General features: G+C 35.3%; 1 protein-coding gene across 1 annotated transcript in view; it reads left to right on the top strand.

The window, feature by feature from the left end:
• HCRTR2 (hypocretin receptor 2) overlaps positions 1-25,954 on the top strand; it is an 82,377-nt gene that overhangs the window by 19,803 nt on the left and 36,620 nt on the right. The window contains exon 2 of the mRNA XM_050788848.1: positions 24,054-24,106. Coding sequence (XP_050644805.1) covers positions 24,054-24,106 — 53 coding nt within the window. The remainder of the gene's footprint in view (positions 1-24,053; positions 24,107-25,954) is intronic.

The following is a 25,954-nucleotide window of genomic DNA, read 5'->3' on the forward strand; positions in this document are numbered from 1 at the left end:
CAAAGGCATATGAGTTGTCATAAGCATGGTCTGTGTAGGCAAAGCATCGTATTCCACAAATTCTTCTTGAGAGATTCTAATATAATACGTGCCAGACCTGCACAAGGCATAGAGAATAAAAATGTGCACCCCACACAGTCACTCCCCATTCATTCATTCAACAATAGTCAAGTACCTGGAAATGCTAGTGCAGTGTATTGTAATTCCATATACATAAACTAATATTTTTAAGATATATGAAGGTCATGTTATAATTAATCAAGTCTTAATGTATTTTTTAAATTACTGTAATCAAATTGAAATTGTAATTAAATATTTTCTTAATTAACAGAAACTAAAAGTATAATTTCTGTCAACTCCTTTTAAGTATAAATGTAATTAAATGCCTTGGACATTCTTCACATACTATAAGGATCTTTATACTTACAACATTTGGGAAGCCTTACTTGGGCTTATCATTGACAAAACATTTTCAAAATGTTTTCATTTGGTCCTCACCACAATACTGTTAGAAAGACAGCCTAAGCTGTTTTGTGCTTCCTCCCTAGTTGGGCATCCCTGTGCAATGAGAGGGACAAACAAGGTGGTTTTAAGGTCAGAAACATCCAATTGCAGCATCATTGGGAGATTTGCAAGAGCAGCTTTTATAAAACGTCAGCAACTCATGTATCTTTAAAGGATGTGTTGAATCTTGTGCTTTGACATTCTTCTTAGTTTCCTTCTTTCCTATTCTCCTCCCACTTTCTCTTTGTCCCTCTGTGGCTTCATTAATCCCATTATTACAATACAAAGCAAATAATAGTGCTCTGAAGTGCTTCCTATTCATTCAGGATGAAGTCTGAAAAACGAAACCGCAATTTTTTTTCTTTTTTTTTTTTTTTTGAGATGAAGTCTCACTCTGTCACCCAGGCTGGAGTGCAATGGTGCCATGTCAGCTCACTGCAACCTCCGACTCCCGAGTTCAAGTGATTCTCCTGACTCAGCCTCCCAAATAGCTGGGATTACAAGCATGCACCACCACACTTGGCTAATTTTTGTATTTTTAGTAGAGATAAAATAAAAATAAAAATAAAATAAAATAAAAAATAAAATAAAATAAAATAAAATAAAATAAAATAAAAAAGAGATAGTTTCACCATGTTGGCCAGGCTGGTCTCGAGCTCCTGACCTCGGGTGATCTGCTCACCTCAGCCTCCCAAAGTGCTGGGATTACAGGTGTGAACCACTGCGCCCAGCCAAAAACTGCAATTTTATCTTAGGGCACAGGTAAGCATAAAAACATCCAGAATGATGTATTTATGTTTAAGCTCTGCTTGTAGAGTGATACCAAATTCCAGGTGATTCTTTACATTATCAAGGAATTCATGAAAACAGGATATGAAGATTACTGAAGGATTCTTTTCATTAACAAAGTAACTTTTCTTATTTCAAATTTAATGCATCTATTTATAAAAGTTATGGAATTTAAATTTTAAAATATGAATGAAGAAAAACAAGAAAAAATCAGCATAACATAATAATAGTTATAATTGATAATGTACTATTCTGTTACTTGATTTGTTAACCCTTGCAGTAGTCTATGATTTGTTTTTTAATCCATGTGTTACAGTTAGGGCTTAGAAAGGTTTAAGCACCTAGCCAAAGTTACACATTAAGTGGTTGATATCCACTTACTGAAAAATATTTATTGATTGAGAATTAGTCATGGAAATATCAATGGGTTATTTTGATTACTTTTTACATTACCCCCAAGGGGTCAGGATTAGTTTTAGATTATTTAAGTAGGTTGGCTGAGTTCACAAAAGCTATTACTATGGGGACGTTAATTGAAATCCAACTCTATCCTATTCTGTTTCTTTTCCCTATCCCTCAAATATGTGTGTATGTGTTTGTGTGTGTGTGTTTGCACACATAAAAACCTATTCTAATTTTATGCAACATGGAAAGCATTAGTGTTTAACATGTATGTTTGAACAGGGAATTTTGTGCTGCCTTAAAGATTATTCCTGTATATTACATACAATTAAATATTTGACTATTGCCTGTCTTAGTATGTTAATCTAATTGTTTCCTATTCCCATGAAAACTGTGTCAGTCTGAGAACAGATACTGTATCCTATGCATCACTAGTCTCCCCATGGTGCATAATACTTGATATAAATTAGATACTCTTGGTTATACTTGGCAGGGGGAAAGGGGACACTAAACAGGAAGAGTCAATTTCTATTGTGAACAAAGAAAAAAGCAAAAGGAGAGATAAATGGAATTAAATTAAAAATGAAATTGAGAGTGTAGATAAATCTATGTAGTGAAGATGCCAGTAACACAGGGAGAGAAATAAGATGGGGTGTAACAGTGATTATTTTCCCTAATAAGTAGTATTGTGGCAGTTGGAAAACAGATTATCAAAGCACTGGTTATAGTCTGAAGGATGAGGTGGTAGGTTACTTGGTTGGGCCTCAGGCATTGCAGTACAAACAGACAGTGAGGGAGGAGTCAATTAAGACTTACACAAAAGCAGAAGTCATGGTTGAGGTAGTGAGAGGATTTCCAGGACAGTGATGAATAACAGAACCTCAGCAGAAGGAGCATGTGGACCCACAGCATCATATGAATAATGATAGGACCAAGGGAAAAGAAGTCAAGCAGAATGGGGATAGAAAAAAGTTTTGAAATTTATGTATAAGAGTTCAATGAAGAAAGTTATTAATGAAACTTACACAACAAATAATTTCTACAAAGAAGTTGAAAAGGAAGCAAGAGAGTTTAGAGTATAGGAAGAAAAACATTAAAATATTTAATTTTAATATGTAACGTCGGATTTGAATACCTTGAAACTGAAATTCAGTTTTTGATGCTGCTTCATAGCATCTTGGGCCTGACATGTATATCAAGATGTAAGAATGTCTGTATCTTACAGTCTGTGATTCTTGAGAAGTCAATGCCATATTATTCACTACATTCATTCCTTCTTATTAAAACCACAATAATTTCTTCAATAATAATGTCAGTAGACATTATAAATAAACAAAAATATCCAATAAAATGGCCCTGAAGCTATCACACCAATAGCCCCTGAGATCTTATCACATTCCATTTATCTGCTGAAGTCTTATTCCATTTCTGTATTAAGTACCAAGAAATTTCTTAGGCAATTAGTAAGTTCACTTGTATTCTTAAAACTTCATAGAATGAAAAATTAAAATTTTAAATCTTTTTTTCTAAAACAATTTTTTACAATGACTTTTCAAGGTTTTTTAAATCATATTTATGGACAAAATAACTTATTTTAATGAAAGTAAACATGTAGAAATGACTTAACCAAAACTAGCTGTTCACAACTTTTCAGCACTTTTTTTGGGCGAGGTTCAGGAACAAACTTCATATTCATTTTATTAATCCACTAAGTAGGGTCGTTTCACTTGCTTCGTTACTGTGCATGTGGATGAGGCTGATTTTCATGGTGGGGTACTAAAAGGAGAGATTTTTGCAAATTAAACCACAAAGCTATCACCTCACACTTTTTAGGATAACAAACATTAGCAAAACCAAAGATGACAAATGTTAGCAAGGATGTGCAGAAATTGGAACCGCTGTATGCGTTGATAGAATTATAAAATGATGCAGCCACTATACACATCTTTGTTTTTGAGACTGTGTCTTGCTATGTTGTCCAAGCTGGCCTCCAACTCCAGGACTCAAGTGATCCTCTCACCTCAGCCTCCTGAAGAGCTGGAATTATAGGCATGAGTCACTGTGCCGGCTTGGAATATTTTTATTTTCCTCAGAAAATCAAAAATAGAATTACCATATGATCCAGCAATTCCATTTTTGGGTATATATCCAAAAGAATTTAAATTAAAATCTTGAAGAGATATATGCACTCTCACATTCATAGCAGTACTATTCACAAAACAACCTAAATGTCCATCCATGGATGAATGGGTAAAGAAAATGTGGTCTACACCTACAATGGAATATTATTCAGCCTTAAAAAAGAAGGGTATCTTTCTGAATACAACATCATAGATGAACCTGCAGGATGTTATGCTAGGTGGAATAAGCCAAGTATAGAAGGACAATTAGTGCATGATTCTACTTATATTAGGTATTTGAAATAGTCAAACTCATGGAAACAGAGACTAGAATGGTGGTTGCCAGGGGCTGGGAGGAGGCAGAAATGAGGAACTGCTGTCCAATGAGTACATAGTTTCAATTATGCAAAAATGAATAGGTTCTAGAGATCTCCTGTACAACATTGTGCCTACAGTTAGTGATGCAGTATTATGCACTTAAACATTTATCAAGAGAGTAGATGCCATGTTGAGTGCTCTTTTCATAATGAAAGTACAGTAAAATGAAATGAAATATAATACAGCAGGTTTTACATACATAGCTTCACAGGCAAAAACTACTTGGGAAAAAAAAAAAAGGAAGGTCCCCAGAGTTATGTGAGGGAACTAGGGTATGGGACAGGGTCAAAATGACAGTACCTGGAGCTCTCTGACTGGTCAGGCACCAACCAGCAATACTTTCCTGCCTTAATTATAGTTTACTGCTGAGATAATTGAGAATGAGAGCTCATATTTACTAACCAGGATATGAATAGACTGAGAACTTTAAATAACTTTCCTTTAATTCCATAAAAATCTCCACTCTATTTTAAAGTATTTAGTACAGATTTTAGATGTAATAAACTGCCAAGATTTGAGCAACAACTATAAACATAATAAATGGTTGGCTTTATGGGTGGTTTTACACTAATGCCTCTAATAATAGTAACAATAGCATAACAAAAATGAGTTTAAGATGACAGGATTCTTAGGACTTCATTACTCAGCATAATCCCTAGAAAGCAGCAGTCAGCATCTAACCCAGAAACTCCCAAGAGTTGTTTAACATTTAAAATGTATAATCTAAATTAAAGAAAACATGAGTAAATGGTATTGTTTCTCCTGAATTGAAGTAATATGGGATGTGTTGAAAGAATACATCAAAACATTTTTCACTGTCACCTAGCCTGATGACTGACACAGATTAATTACTACATAAATTTCCACTTCCATTTAATATCGATAAACAGATTTAAGGGACTTAAACCACAGTACACAGTTTTGTATTTTGCACAAAATGGATAATCACATTTTAAAACATGTGTAAGGCGCATTTGCAAACTTGAAACGTTGTCTTCAGTAAATATATGCTGAACGACTGAATTAATGAATAAAAATTCAGGCAAAACTTCAGGTGTGGCTCAGTCATCTGAATGTTATTATCCAATGAAACAGTGCAAAGATTTTTTTTCTGGTTTGTTTCTAGCCAATAAGACCAAGGTTCAGTCACTTCACTACTGTGTAGAATCATTTGTTGCGGGCTGCGAAGCAGTAAGAAGTATCACGTCTAATCTTTTCCATAATCAGCCAAGTTAGTTGGTACTTCCCGTAACTCTGGTACCCATGGGCCCTTGCTATTTCTAGACTTGAATGTCATTCAGAAATATGGTTTAGGCAAGGACTAGGAAAGATACACTGTTTTTCTAAAACACATGATCCAATCAATATTCTACTTACGATAGTCAACTATATACACTTCAGTAATGAGGTAAAAGAATGAAATTTATACATAACTTCACTTATATTTATAATAATAGACATACAGGTATTCTATTAAAGGAACTTTTTAATGTTTGACCAGCAAAAATTTCAATATCCCTTTTTATTAAGTTTAAGTTATTGTAATGAAATTAAACTTGTGAAGAGAGACTAATACTCCTTTAAGAGAAGCAATAACAAAATATCCATATAAAATTATACACTGCATTATTCTCTTTGTTTTAATGGCAAATAGAATCAAAAGGAATAACCCACTTTATTTAACTCAGTATCTGAAAGTGTCCCACTTATTTATTTCTAATTATAACTATGGGAAGTACTTGCAGGTTTTTTTTTTTTAAGGAAAGGAAGCCAAGATTTTATAAAGTAAAAATCTGCTTTGTGTTTCTTTCCAAATTAGAAGAGAAATGCATCATCTTAATACAGCAGATTCAGTTATTATAAAGACTTACTCCATCCAAAAATTGAGTGAAAGAAAAAGAAATTGACTCACTTGTTAAAGAAAAAAGATTGCCAAGGCTTGCAAACTTGTGAGGTGGTGAAATAACATACTAAAGACTAGCCAATATGAGCTATTTTGTTTGATGTGCTTTCCATTTAATAACTGCTGTATCAATCTAGCTGTTTCCCTATTTTTAATCATACATTTTGTTGTTGCTCTATATTTAACCATACCTTATACCTTCTATGATGGATGTCCCTTAAATACATCAAATTTAACATGTTCCAAAGACAACTCATAATCTCCTCATCTCCACCTCACTCTTCCTGCTGTGATCAGTCTCTCCATTTTTGTTCATTGTCCATCATCTTCTGCAGAACAGATGTGTCCTAACCCATTTTCCTAAACACATTTTTGTATACAAAATAATTTCCTTTTTTTTTATTTCAAAGATCTATTCTGACAAACATTTGGCCTCAACCTACAATTAAAAACTTAACAACACTTATAGTTGCCTCAAAGAGCATCCCCTCTTTGTCAGTGTGCGACTATTTACATTAATTTGCATGTAATTCAGTTTCATACTCATTCACTGGGGTATGAATATTACTTTGTCAAATGGGCAATTAATTAATACACTCTTTATATATTCACTTATTAAAATGCACCACACAATTCCTAATTTCTTGGGAGTTCTCACTAAATCTATGGGCTATAAATTTTGAAACAGCTGCAGCTGTTTATGCCATTGCTCTTGTTGTCCAATAGAGCCAGGTGGACGTTCTTTTTTGTTGTTCTTTCCTTGAATAGAGTCGAAATTACAAATCTTTCTCTGACATGTTGTCTAAAAGGATATCATCTTACCTTATTCAGTATGAGTCCTAAAACTAGTAAATGTTTATCGAACTCTGATTGCAGATCAAGTTTAACTATCAAATGCAGATTAACTTTTCAGTAAAAATTTTGAAATATTCAGAGATAGAAATCTTGATGTTGGATGACAGAGATCACTTGTGAAGAACTTTATTAAATTTTATTATGTTGAAAAGTATATAATTTTTAGTGAACATTTATCATGCATTATGTTCCAAGCTTTGTGACAACTGTTTTAATGTCAATTAAAACAGTCCTGTAAAATAAGTACAAGTATCTCAATCTTATACCTGTCAAAACTAAAGCCAGAGATGCTAAATAATTTGACTAAACAAGATATCGAACGTGAAGTCTGAAATAGATTTTTAACTCCGAGGTGCATAAACTTTACCTCTATAGTATCTATTTGTCTTCAAAGAGAATGAATTTAAAGTTTAGGCTTTTTTATTTCAGAAGAAAATATTTTTACACAATTCTAGATTCTTAACAGTAATTTGAAGAAATGATTGTCTGATGATTCAAGAAGAGTGAGGTACATTTTGAAAGAAGAGTGACAGACAAAAATGGATTTTTGAAAAATGAATAAAGCTTTTTTTTTTTTTTTTTTTTTTTTAATGGAGTCTTGCTCTGTTGCCCATGCTGGAGTGCAATGGTGTGATCTCAGCTCACTGCAATCTCCGCCTCTCGGGTTCTAGTGATTCTCCTGCCTCAGCCTCCCAAGTAGCTGGGATTACAAGCGCCCACCACCACACTCAGCTAATTTTTTGTGTTTTTTAGTAAAGATGGAGTTTTACCATTTGGCCAGACTGATCTCAAACTCCTGACTTCAGGTTATCCACCCACCTCGGCCTCCCAAAGTGCTGGGATTACAGGCATGAGCCACCGCGCATGGCCAAAGCTGGTTTCTAAAAGTGGTCATTGTACATTATTATCAAATTTCATTTGAATGTCAAAAATTCTGAGGTAAGGAGGAGCTTAAGCCCAGGAGTTTGAGACCAGCCTGGACAAAATGGCAAGACCCCATCTTTACAAAAACAATAATAAAATAGCACTAGCCAGGCATGGTGGTGCACACCTATAGTTGTAGCTACTTGGGAAGTTGAGGTGGAAGGATTACTTGAGTACGGAAATGATGTTACAATGAGGGAGAATCATGCCACTGCACTCTAGCCTGGGCAAAAGAGCAAGACCCTGTCTCTAAAGAATAATAAATAAATAAATAAATAAATAAATAAATAAATGTCTGGACAAGCCTAAAATCAGTAATATTTGGGGAAGATGCAAATAGTCTTTGCTTTATTTACTCAATTATTGAAACTATATTCTAAAATAGGAAGTAAAACATGATTTAATATTATTTAGTAAGTTAACCATATTGTAATTATTTGCAAGTCCATGTATGTTAAATATACATTACTATAAAATATAAATCAGTGTGGTTTGTAGCAGAGACCTGGATTTTTTATCTTTGTAGTGTACCTACACCATCACAGAAAGGTTTGCCATCAGTCTCTAGATTAGGTGCAAATTCATTTAATGTGACCCATCCTATTATCTAAAAGGTCATTCTGTTGTTTTCAGCCTTCATCTAAGACACTCCCCGATACTATTTCAGGAATTTATGAGAGCAAAATGACATAAGATGCCAAAGTAGAAATAGGTGCTGTGCTGCTTTACCTATATTGAGTTATTTTCTTCTCTCCAGGATCAGATATCAATGATAAATTCTCTAATGTCAAAAAATGAAACCTGGGTCATATACATTCTACACAATCAGCGTCAGTCATTCAGTCACTCAGCAACCATTGAGAATCTACTATATTTAGAATGGAACACCTGATTTATAGAAAAAAAAGTAAAAGGTTGGTTTTGTAAAATGACACATACAATTTAAGGAAAAAAGAAGATTATAAAATACTGTAAGAAGAGAGGGGAGAAATGACTAGATTACTTTGAGGATTACCTAGTGTTAAAATTTAAGTCCAGATTTAAATCAAGTTTATTAATTCTGAAAAAGATCACATCCTAAAGAAGGCATCAAATTGCCCCATAAATGTGGATAAAACTTCTGTAAGATAATGAAAGCCCTAGAGAGTAATGTTCTACTCCATTTTCTAATTGGCAACAAATGTATGAAACTGGTACACCAGAATAATAATAAAAAAAAAATGCAAAAAACCAGGTATTACCAAATGTTGGCAAAAATGCAGACAGCTGGGAAACTCATACTAGCTGAAAACTGGTACTGCAACAGCACTTTAGAAAACCTAATGGCAGTTATGTAGTAATGGTGCTCATATGGATACTCTTTGATAGCAATTTCACTGTTAGATACATAACTAACAGAAATCTACACATATGTGTCAAAAGACAGACATAAGAATGTTAGTAACAGCCTTGTTTACAATAGCCCTGAATTAGAATGAACCAAAATGTCCATCAATTGTAGAGTATTTCAATGATAATATAATCACACACTGGAATGAAAATGATGGAACTACTGCTAAACATACAACCTAGATCTTACAAACATAATCATAAGTGAAAGAAATTTAGACACAAAATAACACACAAATTTTGATTCTACCTAGACAAAGTTAAAAACAGATAATAGTTACTCTATGGTGTTATATAAATCAGTATATGGATTTCCTTTTGTTGGCAGGGGGGATGTTGTTGGAGAGGAAATATGAAGAGAGCTTCTGGGGTGCTGGTCATGTTGTATTTCTCAGTCTGAATAGTAGTTACAAGGGTATGTGAACTCTGTTGTAATTTGTCCAGTGATACATGATGCTTTGTACATTTTTATACATGTGTGATACTTCAATAAAAATATCTGAAAAGCAACAACAGCAGCGGCAACAACAAAGCCCATTAGCCACAAGAAATAATCATGTAAATTGTTTTTGTCAAATAAATGTGTTATAAATAACTTATCTCACTCTTTGGCATATATTTTTGTCCTCTTTTGATATACCCTAATTTTAGGTTTGTTTAATTTTTCAAACATGTCCTTTATGTTTAATACATTTGATGAAATCTGTTTAAGAAATGCTTATCTACTCCAACATCATATCAATGGGAATTTTATTTTTTATTTTTTATTTTTTATAACAATTTTATTAATTACACGTGTACATTCTGATCTTCAAAAGGGAGTGAAGTCTAAAGAAGTGGCGAAGGCAAGATGCTTTTATACTTTTTCTCCCCCCCCCTTCTTTTTTTATTATACTTTAAGTTCTAGGGTACATGTGCACAACATGCAGGTTTGTTACATATGTGTATGTGTGCCATGTTGGTGTGCTTCACCCATTAACTCGTCATTTACATCAGGTATAACTGCGAATGCTATCCCTCCCCCCTACCCTCTCCCCAAAATAGGAGCCCGTGTGTGATGATCCCCTTCCTGTGTCCGAGTGATTTCATTGTTCAGTTCCCACCTATGAGTGAGAACATGCGGTATTTGGTTTTCTGTTCTTGCGATAGTTTGCTGAGAATGATGGTTTCCAGCTGCATCCATGTCCCTACAAAGGACACAAACTCATCCTTTTTTATGGCTGCATAGTATTCCATACTGTATATGTGCCACATTTTCTTAATCCAGTCTGTCACTAATGCACATTTGGGTTGATTCCAAGTCTTTGCTATTGTGAATAGTGCCGCAATAAACATACGTGTGCATGTGTCTTTATAGCAGTATGACTTATAATCCTTTGGGTATATCCTCAGTAGTAGGACGGCTGGGTCAAATGGTATTTCTAGTTAGATCCTTGAGGAATCGCCCCACTGTTTTCCACACTGGTTGAACTAGTTTACAGTCCCACCGACAGTGTAAAAGTGTTCCTATTTCTCCACATCCTCTCCAGCACCTGTTGTTTCCTGATTTTTTTAATGATTGCATTTCCAACTGGTGTGAGATGGTATCTCTGATGGCGAGTGACGATGAGCATTTTTCATGTGTCTGTTGGCTGTATGAATGTCTTCTTTTGAGAAGTGTCTGTTCATATCCTTTGCCCAGTTTTTGATGGGGTTGTTTTGTTTTTTTCTTGTAAATTTGATTGAGTTCGTTATAGGTTCTGGATATTAGCCCTTTGTCAGATGAGTAGATTGCAAAAATTTTCTTCCATTCTGTAGGTTGCCTGTTCACTCTGATGGTAGTTTCTTTTACTGTGCAGAAGCTCTTTAGTTTAATTAGATCCCATTTGTCAATTTGGCTTTTGTTGCTGTTGCTTTTGGTGCTTTAGACATGAAGTCCTTGCCCATGCCTATGTCCTGAATGGTATTACCTAGGTTTTCTTCTAGGGTTTTTATGGTATTAGGTCTAACATTTAAGTCTCCAATCCATCTTGAATTAATTTTCGTATAAGGAGTAAGGAAAGGATCCAGTTTCAGCTTTCTACTTATGGCTAGCCAATTTTCCCAGCACCATTTATTAAATAGGGAATCTTTTCCCCATTTCTTGTTTTTGTCAGGTTTGTCAAAGATCAGATGGCTGTAGATGTGTGGTATTATTTCTGAGGGCTCTGTTCTGTTCCTTTGGTCTATATCTCTGTTTTGGTACCAGTACCATGCTGTTTTGGTTACTGTAGCCTTGTGGTATAGTTTGAAGTCAGGTAGCATGATGCCTCCAGCTTTGTTCTTTTGGCTTAGGATTGTCTTGGCAATGTGGGCTCTTTTTTGGTTCCATATGAACTTTAAAGCAGTTTTTTCCAATTCAGTGAAGAAAGTCATTGGTAGCTTAATGGAGATGGCATTGAATCTATAAATTACCTTCGGCAGTATGGCCATTTTCACAATAGTCATTCTTCCTATCCATGAGCATGGTATGTTCTTCCATTTGTTTGTGTCCTATTTTATTTCACTGAGCAGTGGTTTGTAGTTCTCCTTGAAGAGGTCCTTTACATCCCTTGTAAGTTGGATTCCTAGGTATTTTATTCTCTTTGAAGCTATTGTGAATGGGAGTTCATTCCTGATTTGGCTCTCTGTTTGTCTGTTATTGGTGTATAAGAATGCTTGTGGTTTTTGCACATTGATTTTGTATCCTGAGACTTTGATGAAGTTGCTTATCAGTTTAAGGAGATTTTGGGCTGAGACATGGGGTTTTCTAAATATACAATCCTGTCATCTGCAAAGAGGGACAATTTGACTTCTTCTTTTCCTAACTGAATACCCTTGATTTCTTTCTCTTGCCTGATTGCCCTAGCCAGAACTTCCAACACTATGTTGAATAGGAGTGGTGAGAGAGGGCATCCCTATCTTGTGCCAGTTTTCAAAGGGAATACTTCCAGTTTTTGCTGATTCAGTATGATATTGGCTGGGGGTTTGTCAAAAATAGCTCTTATTATTTTGAGATACGTTCCATCAATACCGAATTTATTGAGCGTTTTTAGCATGAAGGGCTGTTGAATTTTGTCAAAGGCCTTTTCTGCATGTGTTGAGATAATCATGTGGTTTTAGTCTTTGGTTCTGTTTATATGCTGGATTACGTTTATTGATTTGCATATGTTGAACCAGCCTTGCATCCCAGGGATGAAGCCCACTTGATCATGGTGGATAAGCTTTTTGATGTGCTGCTGGATTCAGTTTGCCACTATTTTATTGAGGATTTTTGCATCGATATTCATCAGGGATATTGGTCTAAAATTCTCTTTTTTTGTTGTATCTCTGTCAGGCTTTAGTATCAGGATGATGTTGGCCTCGTAAAATGAGTTAGGGAGGTTTCCCTCTTTCTCTATTGATTGTATTAGTTTCAGAAGGAATGGTACCAACTCCTCCTTTTACCTCTGGTAGAATTCGGCTGTGAATCCATCTGGTCCTGGACTTTTTTGGTTGGTAGGCTATTAATTATTGCCTCAGTTTCAGAGCCTGCTATTGGTCCATTCCGGGATTTAACTTCTTGGGTCTAGTCTTGGGAGAGTGTAAGTGTCCAGGAAATTATCCATTTCTTCTAGGTTTTCTAGTTTATTTGCATAGAGATGTTTATAGTATTCTCTGATATAGTCTATGTTTCTGTGAGTTCGGTGGTGATATCCGCTTTATCATTTTTTATTGCGTCTATTTGATTCTTCTCTCTTTTCTTCTTTATTAGTCTTGCTAGTGGTCTATCTATTTTGTTGATCTTTTCAAAAAACCAGCTCCTGGATTCACTGATTTTTTGGAGGGTTTTTTGTGTCTCTATCTCCTTCAGTTCTGCTCTGATCTTAGTTATTTCTTGCCTTCTGCTAGCTTTTGAATGTGTTTGCTCTTGCTTCTCTAGTTTTTTTAATTGTGGTGTTAGGGTGTCAATTTTAGATCTTTCCTGCTTTCTCTTGTGGGCATTTAGTGCTATAAATTTCCCTCTACACATTGCTTTAAATGTGTCCCAGATATTCTGGTATGTTGTATCTTTGTTCTCATTGGTTTCAAATAACATCTTTATTTCTGCCTTCATTTCGTTATGTACGCAGTAATCATTCAGGAGCAGGTTGTTCAGTTTCCATGTAGTTAAGCGGTTTTGATTGAGTTTCTTAGTTCCGAGTTCTAGTTTTATTGCACTGTGGTCTGAGTGACAGTTAGTTATAATTTCTTTTCTTTTACATTTGCTGGGGAGTGCTTTACTTCCAACTATGTGGTCAATTTTTGAATAAGTGCGACGTGGTGCTGGGAAGAATGTATATTCTGTTGATTTGGGGTGGAGAGTTCTGTAGATGTCTATTAGGTCTGCTTGGTGCAGAGTTGAGTTCAATTCCTGGATATCCTTGTTAACTTTCTGTCTCGTTGATCTGTCTAATGTTGACAGTGGGGTGTTAAAGTCTCTCATTATTATTGTATGGGATTCTAAGTGTCTTTGTAAGTCTCTAAGGACTTGCTTTATGAATCTGGGTGCCCCTGGATTGGGTGCATATATATTTAGGATAGTTAGCTCTTCCTGATTAATTGATCCCTTTACCATTATGTAATGGCCTTCTTTGTCTCTTTTGATCTTTGATGGTTTAAAGTCTGTTTTATCAGAGACTAGGACTGCAACCCCTGCTTTTTTTTGTTTTCCATTTGCTTGGTAGATCTTCTTCCATCCCTTTATTTTAAGCCTATGTGTGTCTCTGCGTGTGAGATGGGTCTCCTGAATACAGAAAACTGATGGGTCTTGATTCTTTATCCAATTTGCCAGTCTGTGTCTTTTAATTGGACCATTTAGTCCATTTACATTTAAGGTTAATATTGTTATGTGTGAACTTGATCCTATCATTATGATATTAGCTGGTCATTTTGCTCACTAGTTGATGCAGTTTCTTCCTAGCATCGATGGACTTTACATTTTGACATGTTTTTGCAATGGCTGGTACCTGTTGTTCCTTTCCATGTTTAGTGCTTCCTTCAGGATCTCTTGTAGGGCAGGCCTGGTAGTGACAAAATCTCTAAGTAATTGCTTGTCTGTAAAGGATTTTATTTCTCCTTCACTTATGAAACTTAGTTTGGCTGGATATGAAATTCTGGGTTGAAAATTCTTTTCTTTAAGAATGTTGAATATTGGCCCCCACTCTCTTCTGGCTTGTAGAGTTTCTACTGAGAGATCTGCTGTTAGTCTGATGGGCTTCCCTTTGTGTGTAACCCGACCTTTCTCTCTGGCTGCCCTTAACAGTTTTTTCCTTCACTTCAGCTTTGGTGAATCTGACAATTATGTGTCTTGCAGTTGCTCTTCTTGAGGAGTATCTTTGTGGCATTCTCTGTATTTCCTGAATTTGAATGTTGGCCTGCCTTACTAGGTTGGGAAAGTTCTCCTGGATGATATCCTGCAAAGTGTTTTCCAACCTGGTTCTATTTTCCCCGTCACTTTCAGGCACACCAATCAAACGTAGATTTGGTCTTTTCACATAATCCCATATTTCTTGGACACTTTGTTCATTTCTTTTTACTCTTTTTCCTCCACACTTCTCTTCTCGCTTCATTTCATTCATTTGATCTTCAATCGCTGATACTCTCTCTTGCAGTTGATCAAGTCGGTTACTGAAGCTTGTGCATTTGTCACATAGTTCTCGTGTTATGGTTTTCATCTCTATCAGTTCTTTTAAGGTCTTCTCTGCATTGATTATTCTAATTATCCATTTCTCCATTCTTTTTTCAAGGTTTTTAGTTTCTTTGCGCTGGTTACGTAGTTCCTCCTTTAACTCTGAGAAGTTTGATCGACTGAAGCCTTCTTCTTTCAACTTGTCAAAGTCATTCTTCATCCAGCTTTGTTCTGTTGCTGGTCATGAGCTGTGTTCCTTTGGAGGGGGAGAAGCGCTCTGACTTTTTGAATTTCCAGCTTTTCTGCACTGCTTTTTCCCCATCTTTGTGGTTTTATCTGCCTTTGGTCTTTGATGATGGTGACGTACTGATGGGGTTTTGGTGTGGGTGTCCTTTCTGTTAGTTTTCCTTCTAACAGTCAGGACCCTCAGCTGTAGGTCTGTTGGAGTTTGCTTGAGGTCCATTCCAGACCCTGTTTGCCTGGGTATCAGCAGCGGAGGCTGCAGAAGATAGAATATTGCTGAACAGTGAGTGTTGCTGTCTGATTCTTGCTCTGGAAGCTTCGTCTCAGGGGTGTACCCTGCCATGTGAGGTGTGAGGTGTCGGTCTGCACCTAGTGGGGGATGTCTCCCAGTTAGGCTACTCAGGGATCAGGGACCCACTTGAGCAGGCAGTCTGTCCGTTCTCAGATCTCAACCTCAGTGCTGGGAGATCCACTGATTGCTTCAAAGCTGTCAGACAGGGGCAATTCGGGAATTTTATTTTTTAACTGTCAAATTTAGATCCATAAGTTACTTGGAATTTATGTTTGTATATGATGTGATGTAGAAATCAAATTTTTATTTTTTCTATGTAGATGTGAATTTATTCAGTATCACTTGTAGAAAAGATACTTCTTTGATATTGCAGTACATGGCACTTTTGTCATATGTCAAGAGTCCTTATATATGTAGGTGTGGATCTCAACATTTTTTGTTTGTTTTGTTCTTGTTTTGGATCTCAATTGGTATTCTATTCCCTTGATCTACATTTCTGTCCTTGTACCAGTACTATACTGTTTTGTTTACTGACACTTTGTATTAATATTTGATGGCTAATGTGAATCCTTGAAATTTGATTTTCCACAATTTAATACTGACTAATTTTGGTCCACTGTATTTTATATAAATTTTAAAATCAGCTTGCCAGTCTTTACTAAAAGAACGCTAGAACTTTAATTTGGAATGTGTTGAATCCATATATCAATTTTAGAGAAAACTCACAGCCTTACAATACTTATTGTTCTATTCCATGAGTATGGTATATCCCCCTATCAATTTAGGTTATTTTTCATATTCCTCATATCTTACAGTGTAGAAATCATGTGTTTCTCATTAATTTTTTCCTAGTTGTTGAACATTTATTATTCTATTGTCAATAGTATCCTCTATTTAAATTGCATTTTCTAGTTGTTTTTGTTTAATAGAAATAGAATTGATTTTGTATATATACAATATATTTTATATATCACTTTCACATAGCTCTTAAGTTATATATTGTTTTATATTCAGCAAGTGTTATAAAGGTATTTATTAAGATTAGTAGTTTATCTGGAGATTCTTTCACTCTTAATAAGTATGCCCTCTGTGGATAATGATAGGTTTTATTTAATCCTTTCCAAACTTCATTATTTTATTTATTTTTATTGCTTTATTACCATTGCTGCAGCACAATGCTAAATAGAAATTACCACAAAAGACTTTGTGAACTTACTCCTGGTCACTGAGCGAAAGACTGTGTATGAGAATTAGTAAAATATTTGTAGATATTAACTTTTGAGAATTTAGCTGTCAATCCCAATATGACAAGTTAGAGGTGATGCATTTTTTTCTTCCTGCTTTAAGATTTTTCTTTCTGTTACTGGTTTTCAGCAGTTTTATGATAATATAAGTGGGTGTGATTTTCTCTTATATTTTTGTCCTGGTTGAAATTTATAGCACTTCTTAAATCTATAAATATATACCTTTAATTAGTTTTGAAAAATTCTTAGATAATATCTTTGCCTTGCCAATATCTTTTTAAACGTTGCTTTTGCCTCAGGCTGCTTCTATACACACATGTTGAGAATCCAATCACATGTATAGTAGAATTTTCACCATGTGTTATTCACAATCTTCTGCATTTTCCTTTTTTCCTCTCTGTTCTTTAGCTTGGATATTTTCTATTAGTTTGTATATTCCTATTAGATGGTTCTATCTAATCTTTCTGTTAAATTTATTTGTTGTGTTTCCAGTTCACATATTTTTAAGTTCTATAATTTCATTGGATTATTTTTCTATTTTTTATATTCTTTATAATACATTTAATTTCTTGACCTTATTAATTCAATCATTTAAAAATTTCTGAAATATTTTATGAAAAATTGTAGAAATTATCTGATGTTCTAGATAATGTTATCTTCTTTCCTAGAGAATTTGCTTTTGCTTTGGCCAGCAGCTAGTTTTGGGACAGAAAACCACTATCCCGTCAGTCACTGGAGGCATTGGAAGCTGGGCTTCATTCTTTAGGAGAGCTTGTCTACTTCGGATTTTTCCCTATTAGAGTTCACAACTTGAAGTTACAGCTGAAAGCCAGGGTTGTTTACCTATTTGATAGGGCTTGACTCCAATTATCATCTTATTTTTGGTTAGACTACTAAATGTCCTGCTCAGCATCTCCTATTATCTGCTTTGTTCTCTGTTTCTCTTCTCCTGTTCTTAGCTAGTGTTTGCAAATTGCCAAAAAGTTTGAGAAGAAAAGAGGTGCTAAATGCCAGAGCATCTCCCCCTTGCATTTTCTCCAGGATATTGGCTTTGATGTCCCTTCTGCCTTAGTAGCTTGCCAATGTCTTAAAGAAATGTGTAACACTTCTGGTATTTTTAGGTGGGAAGTTTATTCTGCAGTAAGCTTATCTGCCATTACCAGAAATAGGAACTATTTTGTAATGGTAAAACAAATGTATACTTTTGTACTACAATATTTAGTACTTCAGAGATCAATTGGCACTTCCTGGATATTCCCAATCAGGAAAATGTGGTTGAAACTACACAGTTTTCTGGAGATGATTTAGGTTCTTCCCTTCTTACTGTAATTCTGTTTCTGGTTGATCTTATCCACTCCACAAGCTCTCGTCACTATTTCTATTCTGATGAATCCCAAATATTTACATGTAAAGAAATTATATCCCCTGAAGTATAGAACCATAAATCTAAATGCCAACTGGATATTGACACTAAGACAACTCACAGGTGCTTCACAATTACATATACAAGGTTGAATATCTCATCTCTCTACTCTTCCAAACAAAGCTACCTCATTATCCTTTATCCCCTAGCTCAGTGAGCACCCCCAGCTGTCAAGCAATATACCCGCTCATCATCCTCAGTTCTCGTTACTCTCTCATCCTCATATCTAATCCCTCACTAAGGCCTGATATTTCAACCTCATTGTTATTTTTGCAATTCACCTTTTTCCATTTTTTGGTTACCAATTTGCTTTCTTGGAATTTTAAAACTGTCGATATTAATCTCCCTGCTTCCAACAAAAGACATATATTTTCCACATATTCCCCCTAAATCATCTTTGAAAAGTAGTAGCAGGATGTTGCCATTCTGTTGCTTAAAATCCCTCAGTAATTTTGTAATTTTCCAATTCTCCATAGTCTGCTGGACGGTATCCAAATGTTTTAACTGAATACACACACACACAAACACACACATACACCCACATACATTTTATGATTCATAACTTGAGTTTAATAGAAAGATAGAACATCTAGAAGACAAAAACAGTTGTAGTCAGAAATTCTGGTACGCAAAGTAAGAGCGAGAGCAAGAACTAGAGGTGTAACTCTGAATTATAATATTGGGTTGGTCTTCTATAGATGAGACATAAAGTTGTGAGAATCAATAAGAACAACTAAGGAAAGATAATGAAAGAACAAAAGACAAGTGGATTAAAGACAGATATGTGGTGAAAGAGAAAAACATTTCTACAGAAGAGACCCCCAAAATAAATTCATTGCAGGTAGTAAGATGAACAGAAGTCAAATGTTTTGGGGAGGATAGGATTGGTTGCTTGTGTATGTTAATTAATGCAAAAAGATCAAACAGAAGGATTGACTTTATGGCCCTGAAGAGCTCTGACAACAGGATCAAAATCCAGATGCATTTCTAAGACATCACACTGGGAACAGGGACTTGTAATGGCTTATCTACAAAGTGCAAAAAGATGTGTGTAACCAAAAGGTTGTCATTTCCTCTAAAACAAATTTTACTGAAGTGAAACTGTAACTACCAGGTATAGCCATTAATAGAACACTAAAACTATGGAACCTTCTCTCTTCTCCTCAGGCCAGCCCTAAAGCCCTGTGAAGCTCTATTAATAACACTGCTGTTTTGTTCTCTGGCAGCTCTTGGTGCCAGCAGGCTTGGTGCCAATTTGTGGTTGAGCCCCTCCCTGGGAGAAATCATGCCACTCAGAGACAGCTGATAAGTCAAGCCTATTTTCCCACTTTCTTCACTGTATTTTACCTGTCTGAAGAATTTGTTTATGGATTTGATTTCTGTAGAGATAATAATCACAGGATTCAGTGGTATAGCATTCCTCTATGCATTTTCTTCCTGCACATTTGTGTGTGTGTGAAGATACTCTTTCTAAATCCCTTTCAAGACAAATGATTAATTATTCTCCACTGTACCTAATGGTTATGAACACTACAGAGACACCGTTGGTTGACAAAATTTCTCACTTTTGAGCATAATGAGCAAGTGCCAGTGAGAAAACATTAATTAGAGACTTTTATATTTTCTTGAGGAAATAAAAACCAAAACGCATTTAAGATATAGTGCTGTTTGTGCATATGTGGTAAATTGGTTTTTTGTTTGTTTTTGTTTTTGTTTTGAGACGGAGTCTCACTCTGTCGCCCAGGCTGGAGTGCAGTGGCACCATCTCGGCTCACTGCAACCCCCGCCTCTTAGGTTCAAGCGATTCTCCCACCTTAGCCTCCGGAGTAGCTGGGATTACAGGCACACACCACCATGCCCAGCAAATTTTTGTATTTTTATAGAGATGGGGTTTCGCCATGTTGGCCAGACCAGTCTTGAACTCCTGACCTCAGGTAATCCGCCCGCCTCGTCCTCCCAAAGTGCTGGGATTACAGGTGTGAGCCACAGTGCCTGGCCAGTAAATTGTTTTAAAAGTTTTATTTATATTCATATTAGATAACCTTTTGGGTGGCACATTTCACAACACAGATGCACTTCTTAACAGTCCTCCATTCGTCAGCGTTGTAAAAAAGGAAGTGGCACGTTTGCATGTAGTTCTTCTGAGACAGAGATTTAGGGACAACTTTGCCAAGGTGTGTAGCTGGAGAAAGGGAGATCGAGACAGACATATTGGTCCAGGAAGAGAAGGGGGTAAAACCAGCAATAGAAAGAAAGAGGGCCAATGCCATAGCAGTGGGATGGGGTGAAAACAAGAAAAAGAAAAATGCCTCAGGGTTTGGTGGAGGGTTTGTTTTACCTTTTTAAGATAATACTCATGGTCAGCTTCCTAGCTTCTTAAATCTGGACACTGTAATGATTTTGGATGACTCCATTCCATGACCTGTTTCAAGGTAGGTTTTTTGAAAATAGGAGTTAAATATAGGCTTTCTTTCCTACGTATTCAGTTGCGTTTTTTTCTTTTCAATTTAGAAATGTTGTTTTATTTCACGTTCCCTTACTTATATTTAATTTAGAAGGTGTTGGCCATTTTATCTGTCTTTAAACATTATTTTCTATCTAGAAAATCTGACTTCAAACAAATATACTCAGTTCTACATTATAAAAGATATTACAATGAATTTAATGCTTAAAACTCATTCTGGAAGTGACAATGGAAGCAGGTTCAAAGGTTTTCACTGACACTTTGTGGCAAACCGTGGAACTACAGTATATTTTGGCCAAGTTGTTGTCTGATTTTTTTTATGTGTATAATATAACAAATAACAATCAAGAAGTGGTTATACTATTTATTTATTTATGTACTTATATATGTAAATTAAATAAACAACGAAGAAATTGCAAAGTGTTTTATTAAGATAATATCTAAACTGAAATATCACAACTTACTACAAATAATACTTTGTTTCAAAAATAATTTGAATTGCATATAAAAATCACAGTTGCTGTGATTAACATTGCATTAATATATTGGAACGCAGGTTTTTTTAAAAATTGTGTTTTCTTTCAATCTTTTAAAAGGTATCACATTTATAAAATGAGTCACTAAGATTATCCCTGGGCATTTTCATTCTGTATTGAAGGTTTTTGAGGGACATCACCATTAGTGCAAAGTGTATTTCACATTTTGTAGTCTGTCTTGTCATGGCAACTATTTTTTTATTATTATTATTTTTTTTGAGGTGGAGCCTCACTCTGTCGTCCAGGCTGGAGTTCAGTGGTGCAATCTCGGCTCACAGCAGCCTCCACCTCCCAGGTTTGAGCGATTCTCCTGCCTCAGCCTCCTAAGTAGCTGGGATTACAGGCTCCCACCACCAAGCCTGGCTAATTTTTGTATATTTTAGTAGAGACAGGGTTTCACCCTGTTGGCAGTCTGGTCTCGAACTCCTGATCTCAGGGGATCCACCCACCTCGGCCTCCCAAAATGCTGAGATTACAGGCGTAAGCCACCGTGCCCAGTCAGCAACTAATTTTTTAAATTCTGGTAAAATATATATAATATATACAATTCAATAACTTAATCAGTTTTAAGTGTATAGTTCAATGACATTAAGTATATTCACCTTATAGTGCAACCATCGCCACTATCCACCTCCAGAACATTTAACATTTTTTAAAACTGAAACTCTTTATTCACGAAACAACAATGTCTCCTTCTCCTCTTCTCCTAGCCCCTGGGGAGAAAAAAATTCTACTTTCTATCTGTCTGATTTGATTGCTCTGAGTACCTCATATTCGTGGAATCATGTAATCATTGTCCCTTTCTGTTTTTACCTTAATTTAATATAACCCAAATTAAATAAATAAGCAAATTCTTTAAATAAAATTGATATATTTAGTACAGATCCTTTTGAGACACTCAGTGGTCTACTAATTATGTACCATGTCCAATCACATCACAATATCATAAATTTTATAGTCAATTATTAGTTGACATTTTAAGGCCCAAGTATATGTTTAATAAGAGATGCAATCTTACATATGCAGTTTACATGTTCTTAATCCAGCCTTAGCACCAGCGTATCACCTTAGTTTACATTTGTCTAAGTGCAAGTATTGGTTTTGGAATGTAATTTTGCTCATATACAATCTGTAAGATACTAAAACAAAAGCCAGTTTATTATAAGTGAAATAATGGCAAAGGCCTTTTTAAAAACAATGTATTATTTTCCCATTTGAAAATCACTTTCGTCTTGAGCCCATAAAATAACAGGAAAATAACTTACATCATAAAGTCTATATCTGAATATTATTTAACACATTTTATAAAGATATCCTTCTTTGCATCATGGCTGCAGATGTTCTCATGCAGCTTGAGCCACTTTCCATGTCTTACAGAGAATGTGCAGGAGCTATATATCATCTGATTCTTTCAGAGAAAGAGCTGGTAAGACAAATGATAGTCTGAAAGATAAAGCAAAAAAAAATTGTATCTTCTTGGCACCTCTGCATTTCAAAAATACTATTTCAATAAAGCCCATGTTAGAGGTGGAATTCGAGAATTCATTGAGTCTGCATTCTTGCCTTCTGCTATCTTCTTTTGCCCTCATATGCTCAATTATTCCTCACTTATTCCTGGTTAATGAAGGCAGGCTTTTAAATACAGACTAACCATAAATTGACTTTAATATTGGTGCTTAATGGTTATTCACAGAACTGATTTAAAATGTGGTATCAAGTTCAGGTCCTGGGGCTTACCAAAGTTCATCAGAGGACAGTACATGGCGAATTGAGAACCATAGCCTGCTTTAAGTCTAAGAGAATATTGACAAACAGCTAAGTTCTCTTTGAGCTCTCAGGTTTCACTCAAAAGAAATGAAGATAGTAAATTCTCTGTTTAGCCATTGGGCCTTTTTTTCTCCTTTAAAAGAATTTGTTCATGGGAAAATATACCATACCAATGGCAGTAACATACTCTAAGTTTATGAGCAAATTGATTCCATACATAGCTACTGCAGAGTGTATTATAGGCAGTATTTTTGCTGGGAGAAAAGCAGCAGAAACTTGGCAAAGTAAGGGAAAGAGAAAAGGCAGCTTATAATGATAAAGAGCCTTTGTGCCAGTAGAGAGAGAAGAAAAAATACAAAAGGAATTCACAATGATCCACAGTAATTATAGAATGCAATTTATGGCCATGAAGGGTACAACATGTGATTGGGTATCAAAGAAGAAAGAAGTCATGTTAATTTAGCCTGATTAAAATATATATTGTGAAGCAGAAACTTTTTTATTTGGTTGGTTGATCAGTTGATTTTGGATAGTTTTGGGTAGTATTTAATTAGTTAAAAAGCTATTGAAATGGAATATGGGCCATTTCCCGACAGAGGAATGGTATGAGTGATGGCCTGGGCATGGAATATGTTTGATACACAGTGAAATATCAGATTCACTCTGGTGCTCTGTGTATTTTATGGGAAACATTATAAAGGATAAAGGGCAAAAATTCAACTGAAACACAGTTACTATCAGCCGTCTGAGAATTGTGTACTGTCCAGGAGAAAAGAGAGCTCTCAGTGAAACAGAAGAGTTAATACAACAAGACATTGTGTCTGTCTGTACTCCTATATATTTTATCCATTAAAGACATTAATGGATTTTATCCATTTTATGACATTTATTTTATTATTTTATGACATTTATCCATTAATGACATTAATGCATATAATATATAGGAGTACAGACAGGCACAATGCAGGGGAAACTATTAGGAGGTCACTGCAATACTCTAGCTAATGGTTACAACAATCTGACACTGGGTATTTGCAATAGGAATAGAAAGAATGTAATAGAGGAAAGAGATATTTTGGAGATTTCAAGCATAATTAATGGGAGAAAATGGAAGGTTATTATATTTCAGAGAAATATAAAGTCCAGTGATAACTTTAACTTGTATAAATTTAGTGTGCTCTCAGGAGAAGGTGGTGTTTACTTTGTTCTTTTAGAACCTTGTACAGGTAAGTGGGTTACTGAATAAACAAATGTTTGTCTAACACAAATTTAGAGGATGTGCTCTTGTAGATATATGTGTAGTTCTGAATAGTCCATTTAAAGACAGATACTAGGTTTTCTTCCAGGGTTTCTAGAGTTTCACGTCTTACTTTTAAGTCTGTAATCCATCTTCAATTGCTATTTGTATATGGTGAGAGATATGGGTCCAGTTTTGTTCTTCTACATGCGGTTAATCCAATTTTCCCAGCACCATTTATTGAATAAGGTGTCCTTTCCCCAGCATCTGTTTTTGTTGACTTTGTTGAAGATAAATTGGCTGTAGGAATGAGTCTTTATTTCTGGGTTTTCTATTATGTTCTATTGATCCATATGTCTATTTTTATACTATTAATAGTAGCATGCTGTTTTGGTTACTATAGCCTTATAGTATAATTTGAAGTCAGTTAATCTGATGCCTCCAGCTTTGTTCATTTTGCTTAAGATTCATTTGATATTTGGGCAGAGCCACAGTCTTTAAATATTTGAATGGACATATTGTGACAACCACACTTAACATATTTTTAAGTGGCACAGTAATATTATCTAACACAAACTCAAAATTCAAATGTATCCAATTGTTCCAATAGCTTTCTTTATAAACATCTTTTTTTTTTCTTTTTATTTCTTCTTAGGATTGAAAGGTAAATAACCTAGCATCTAAACAAGAGAAACAATGTGTGTGTGTATGTGTGTGTGTGTGTGTGTGTGTGTGTGTGTGTATGTGTATGTGTATATATATATACAATATATTTATATATTGCCTTGGCTTTTAAGAAAGCTTACAAGATCTCACACTGTCTTAATAGAGTGACAATAACCAAATCAATCATCCTTCTCATTGCTGCTCTGGATAGAATGCACCTGGAGAAATGACTGCAGTTATGGATAGCTCACTGAGAGCTTTTACTGATAATCTGAAGTGTGTTCAGAATAAAATAACCAGGGTGATGGCGAATGAAAAACCCAAAAGTTTCACATGATAGATTCTGATGATCTTTAGGCTGGAGAAGCATAGGCTAGGGAAGTGGGCATAGCTCTGGTTGTTAAATACTTGAATGAGTGCCTTTATGATTTGAATTCTGTTTCTCCAAAAAGATATGATTAAGTCCTAATGATCATTACTCAGAATGTGACCTTATTTGGAAATGGGGTCATTGCAGATGTAATTTGATATGGTAAAGTCATATTGCAGTAGGGTGGGCCTTTAATCCAATATGACTGGGATCCTTATAAGATCATGGCCATGTGAAGATAGAAACACAGTAGAATGTCAGGCACTGACAAAGGCAGAAATTGGAATTGTACTGCTGCAAGCCAAAGAGCACCAAAGATTGCCTGCAAACCACCAGAAAATATGAAGAGACAAAGAAGAATTTTACTACAGCTTTCAGAGACAGGACAGCCCTGCTAACACCCTGATTTGAGACTTCTAGCTCCAGAGCTGTGAGACAGTAAGTTTGTTTTGTTTTAAGACACCAGGTTTATGGTACTTTGTTACAGCAGCCCTAGAAAACAAATACAATGTACATAAATAGGTAAGGTTTATTCATTCAGTTCCAAGAAATAATTAGGATGTAGTAAGCAGAAATGAAGGGAAAACAGAACATGAACAAGAAGTTGCTAGTAATTAAAGCCACTACAAAATGAACTCAAGGGCTCCAGCAGGTTTTAAATTACCTAGTATTATAAATGTTCAAGCAGGATGAATCAGAGATGGTGCAGAGGTGATTACTCATGCATCAGATGGAAGGTTAGACTGAATAACCTCCAAGTGAAATATTATATAATCCTATCTTAAAGCCCTGTCAAATAGA

This window comes from Macaca thibetana, chromosome 4 (genome assembly GCF_024542745.1).
Source record: "Macaca thibetana thibetana isolate TM-01 chromosome 4, ASM2454274v1, whole genome shotgun sequence".
Lineage (NCBI taxonomy): Eukaryota > Metazoa > Chordata > Mammalia > Primates > Cercopithecidae > Macaca > Macaca thibetana.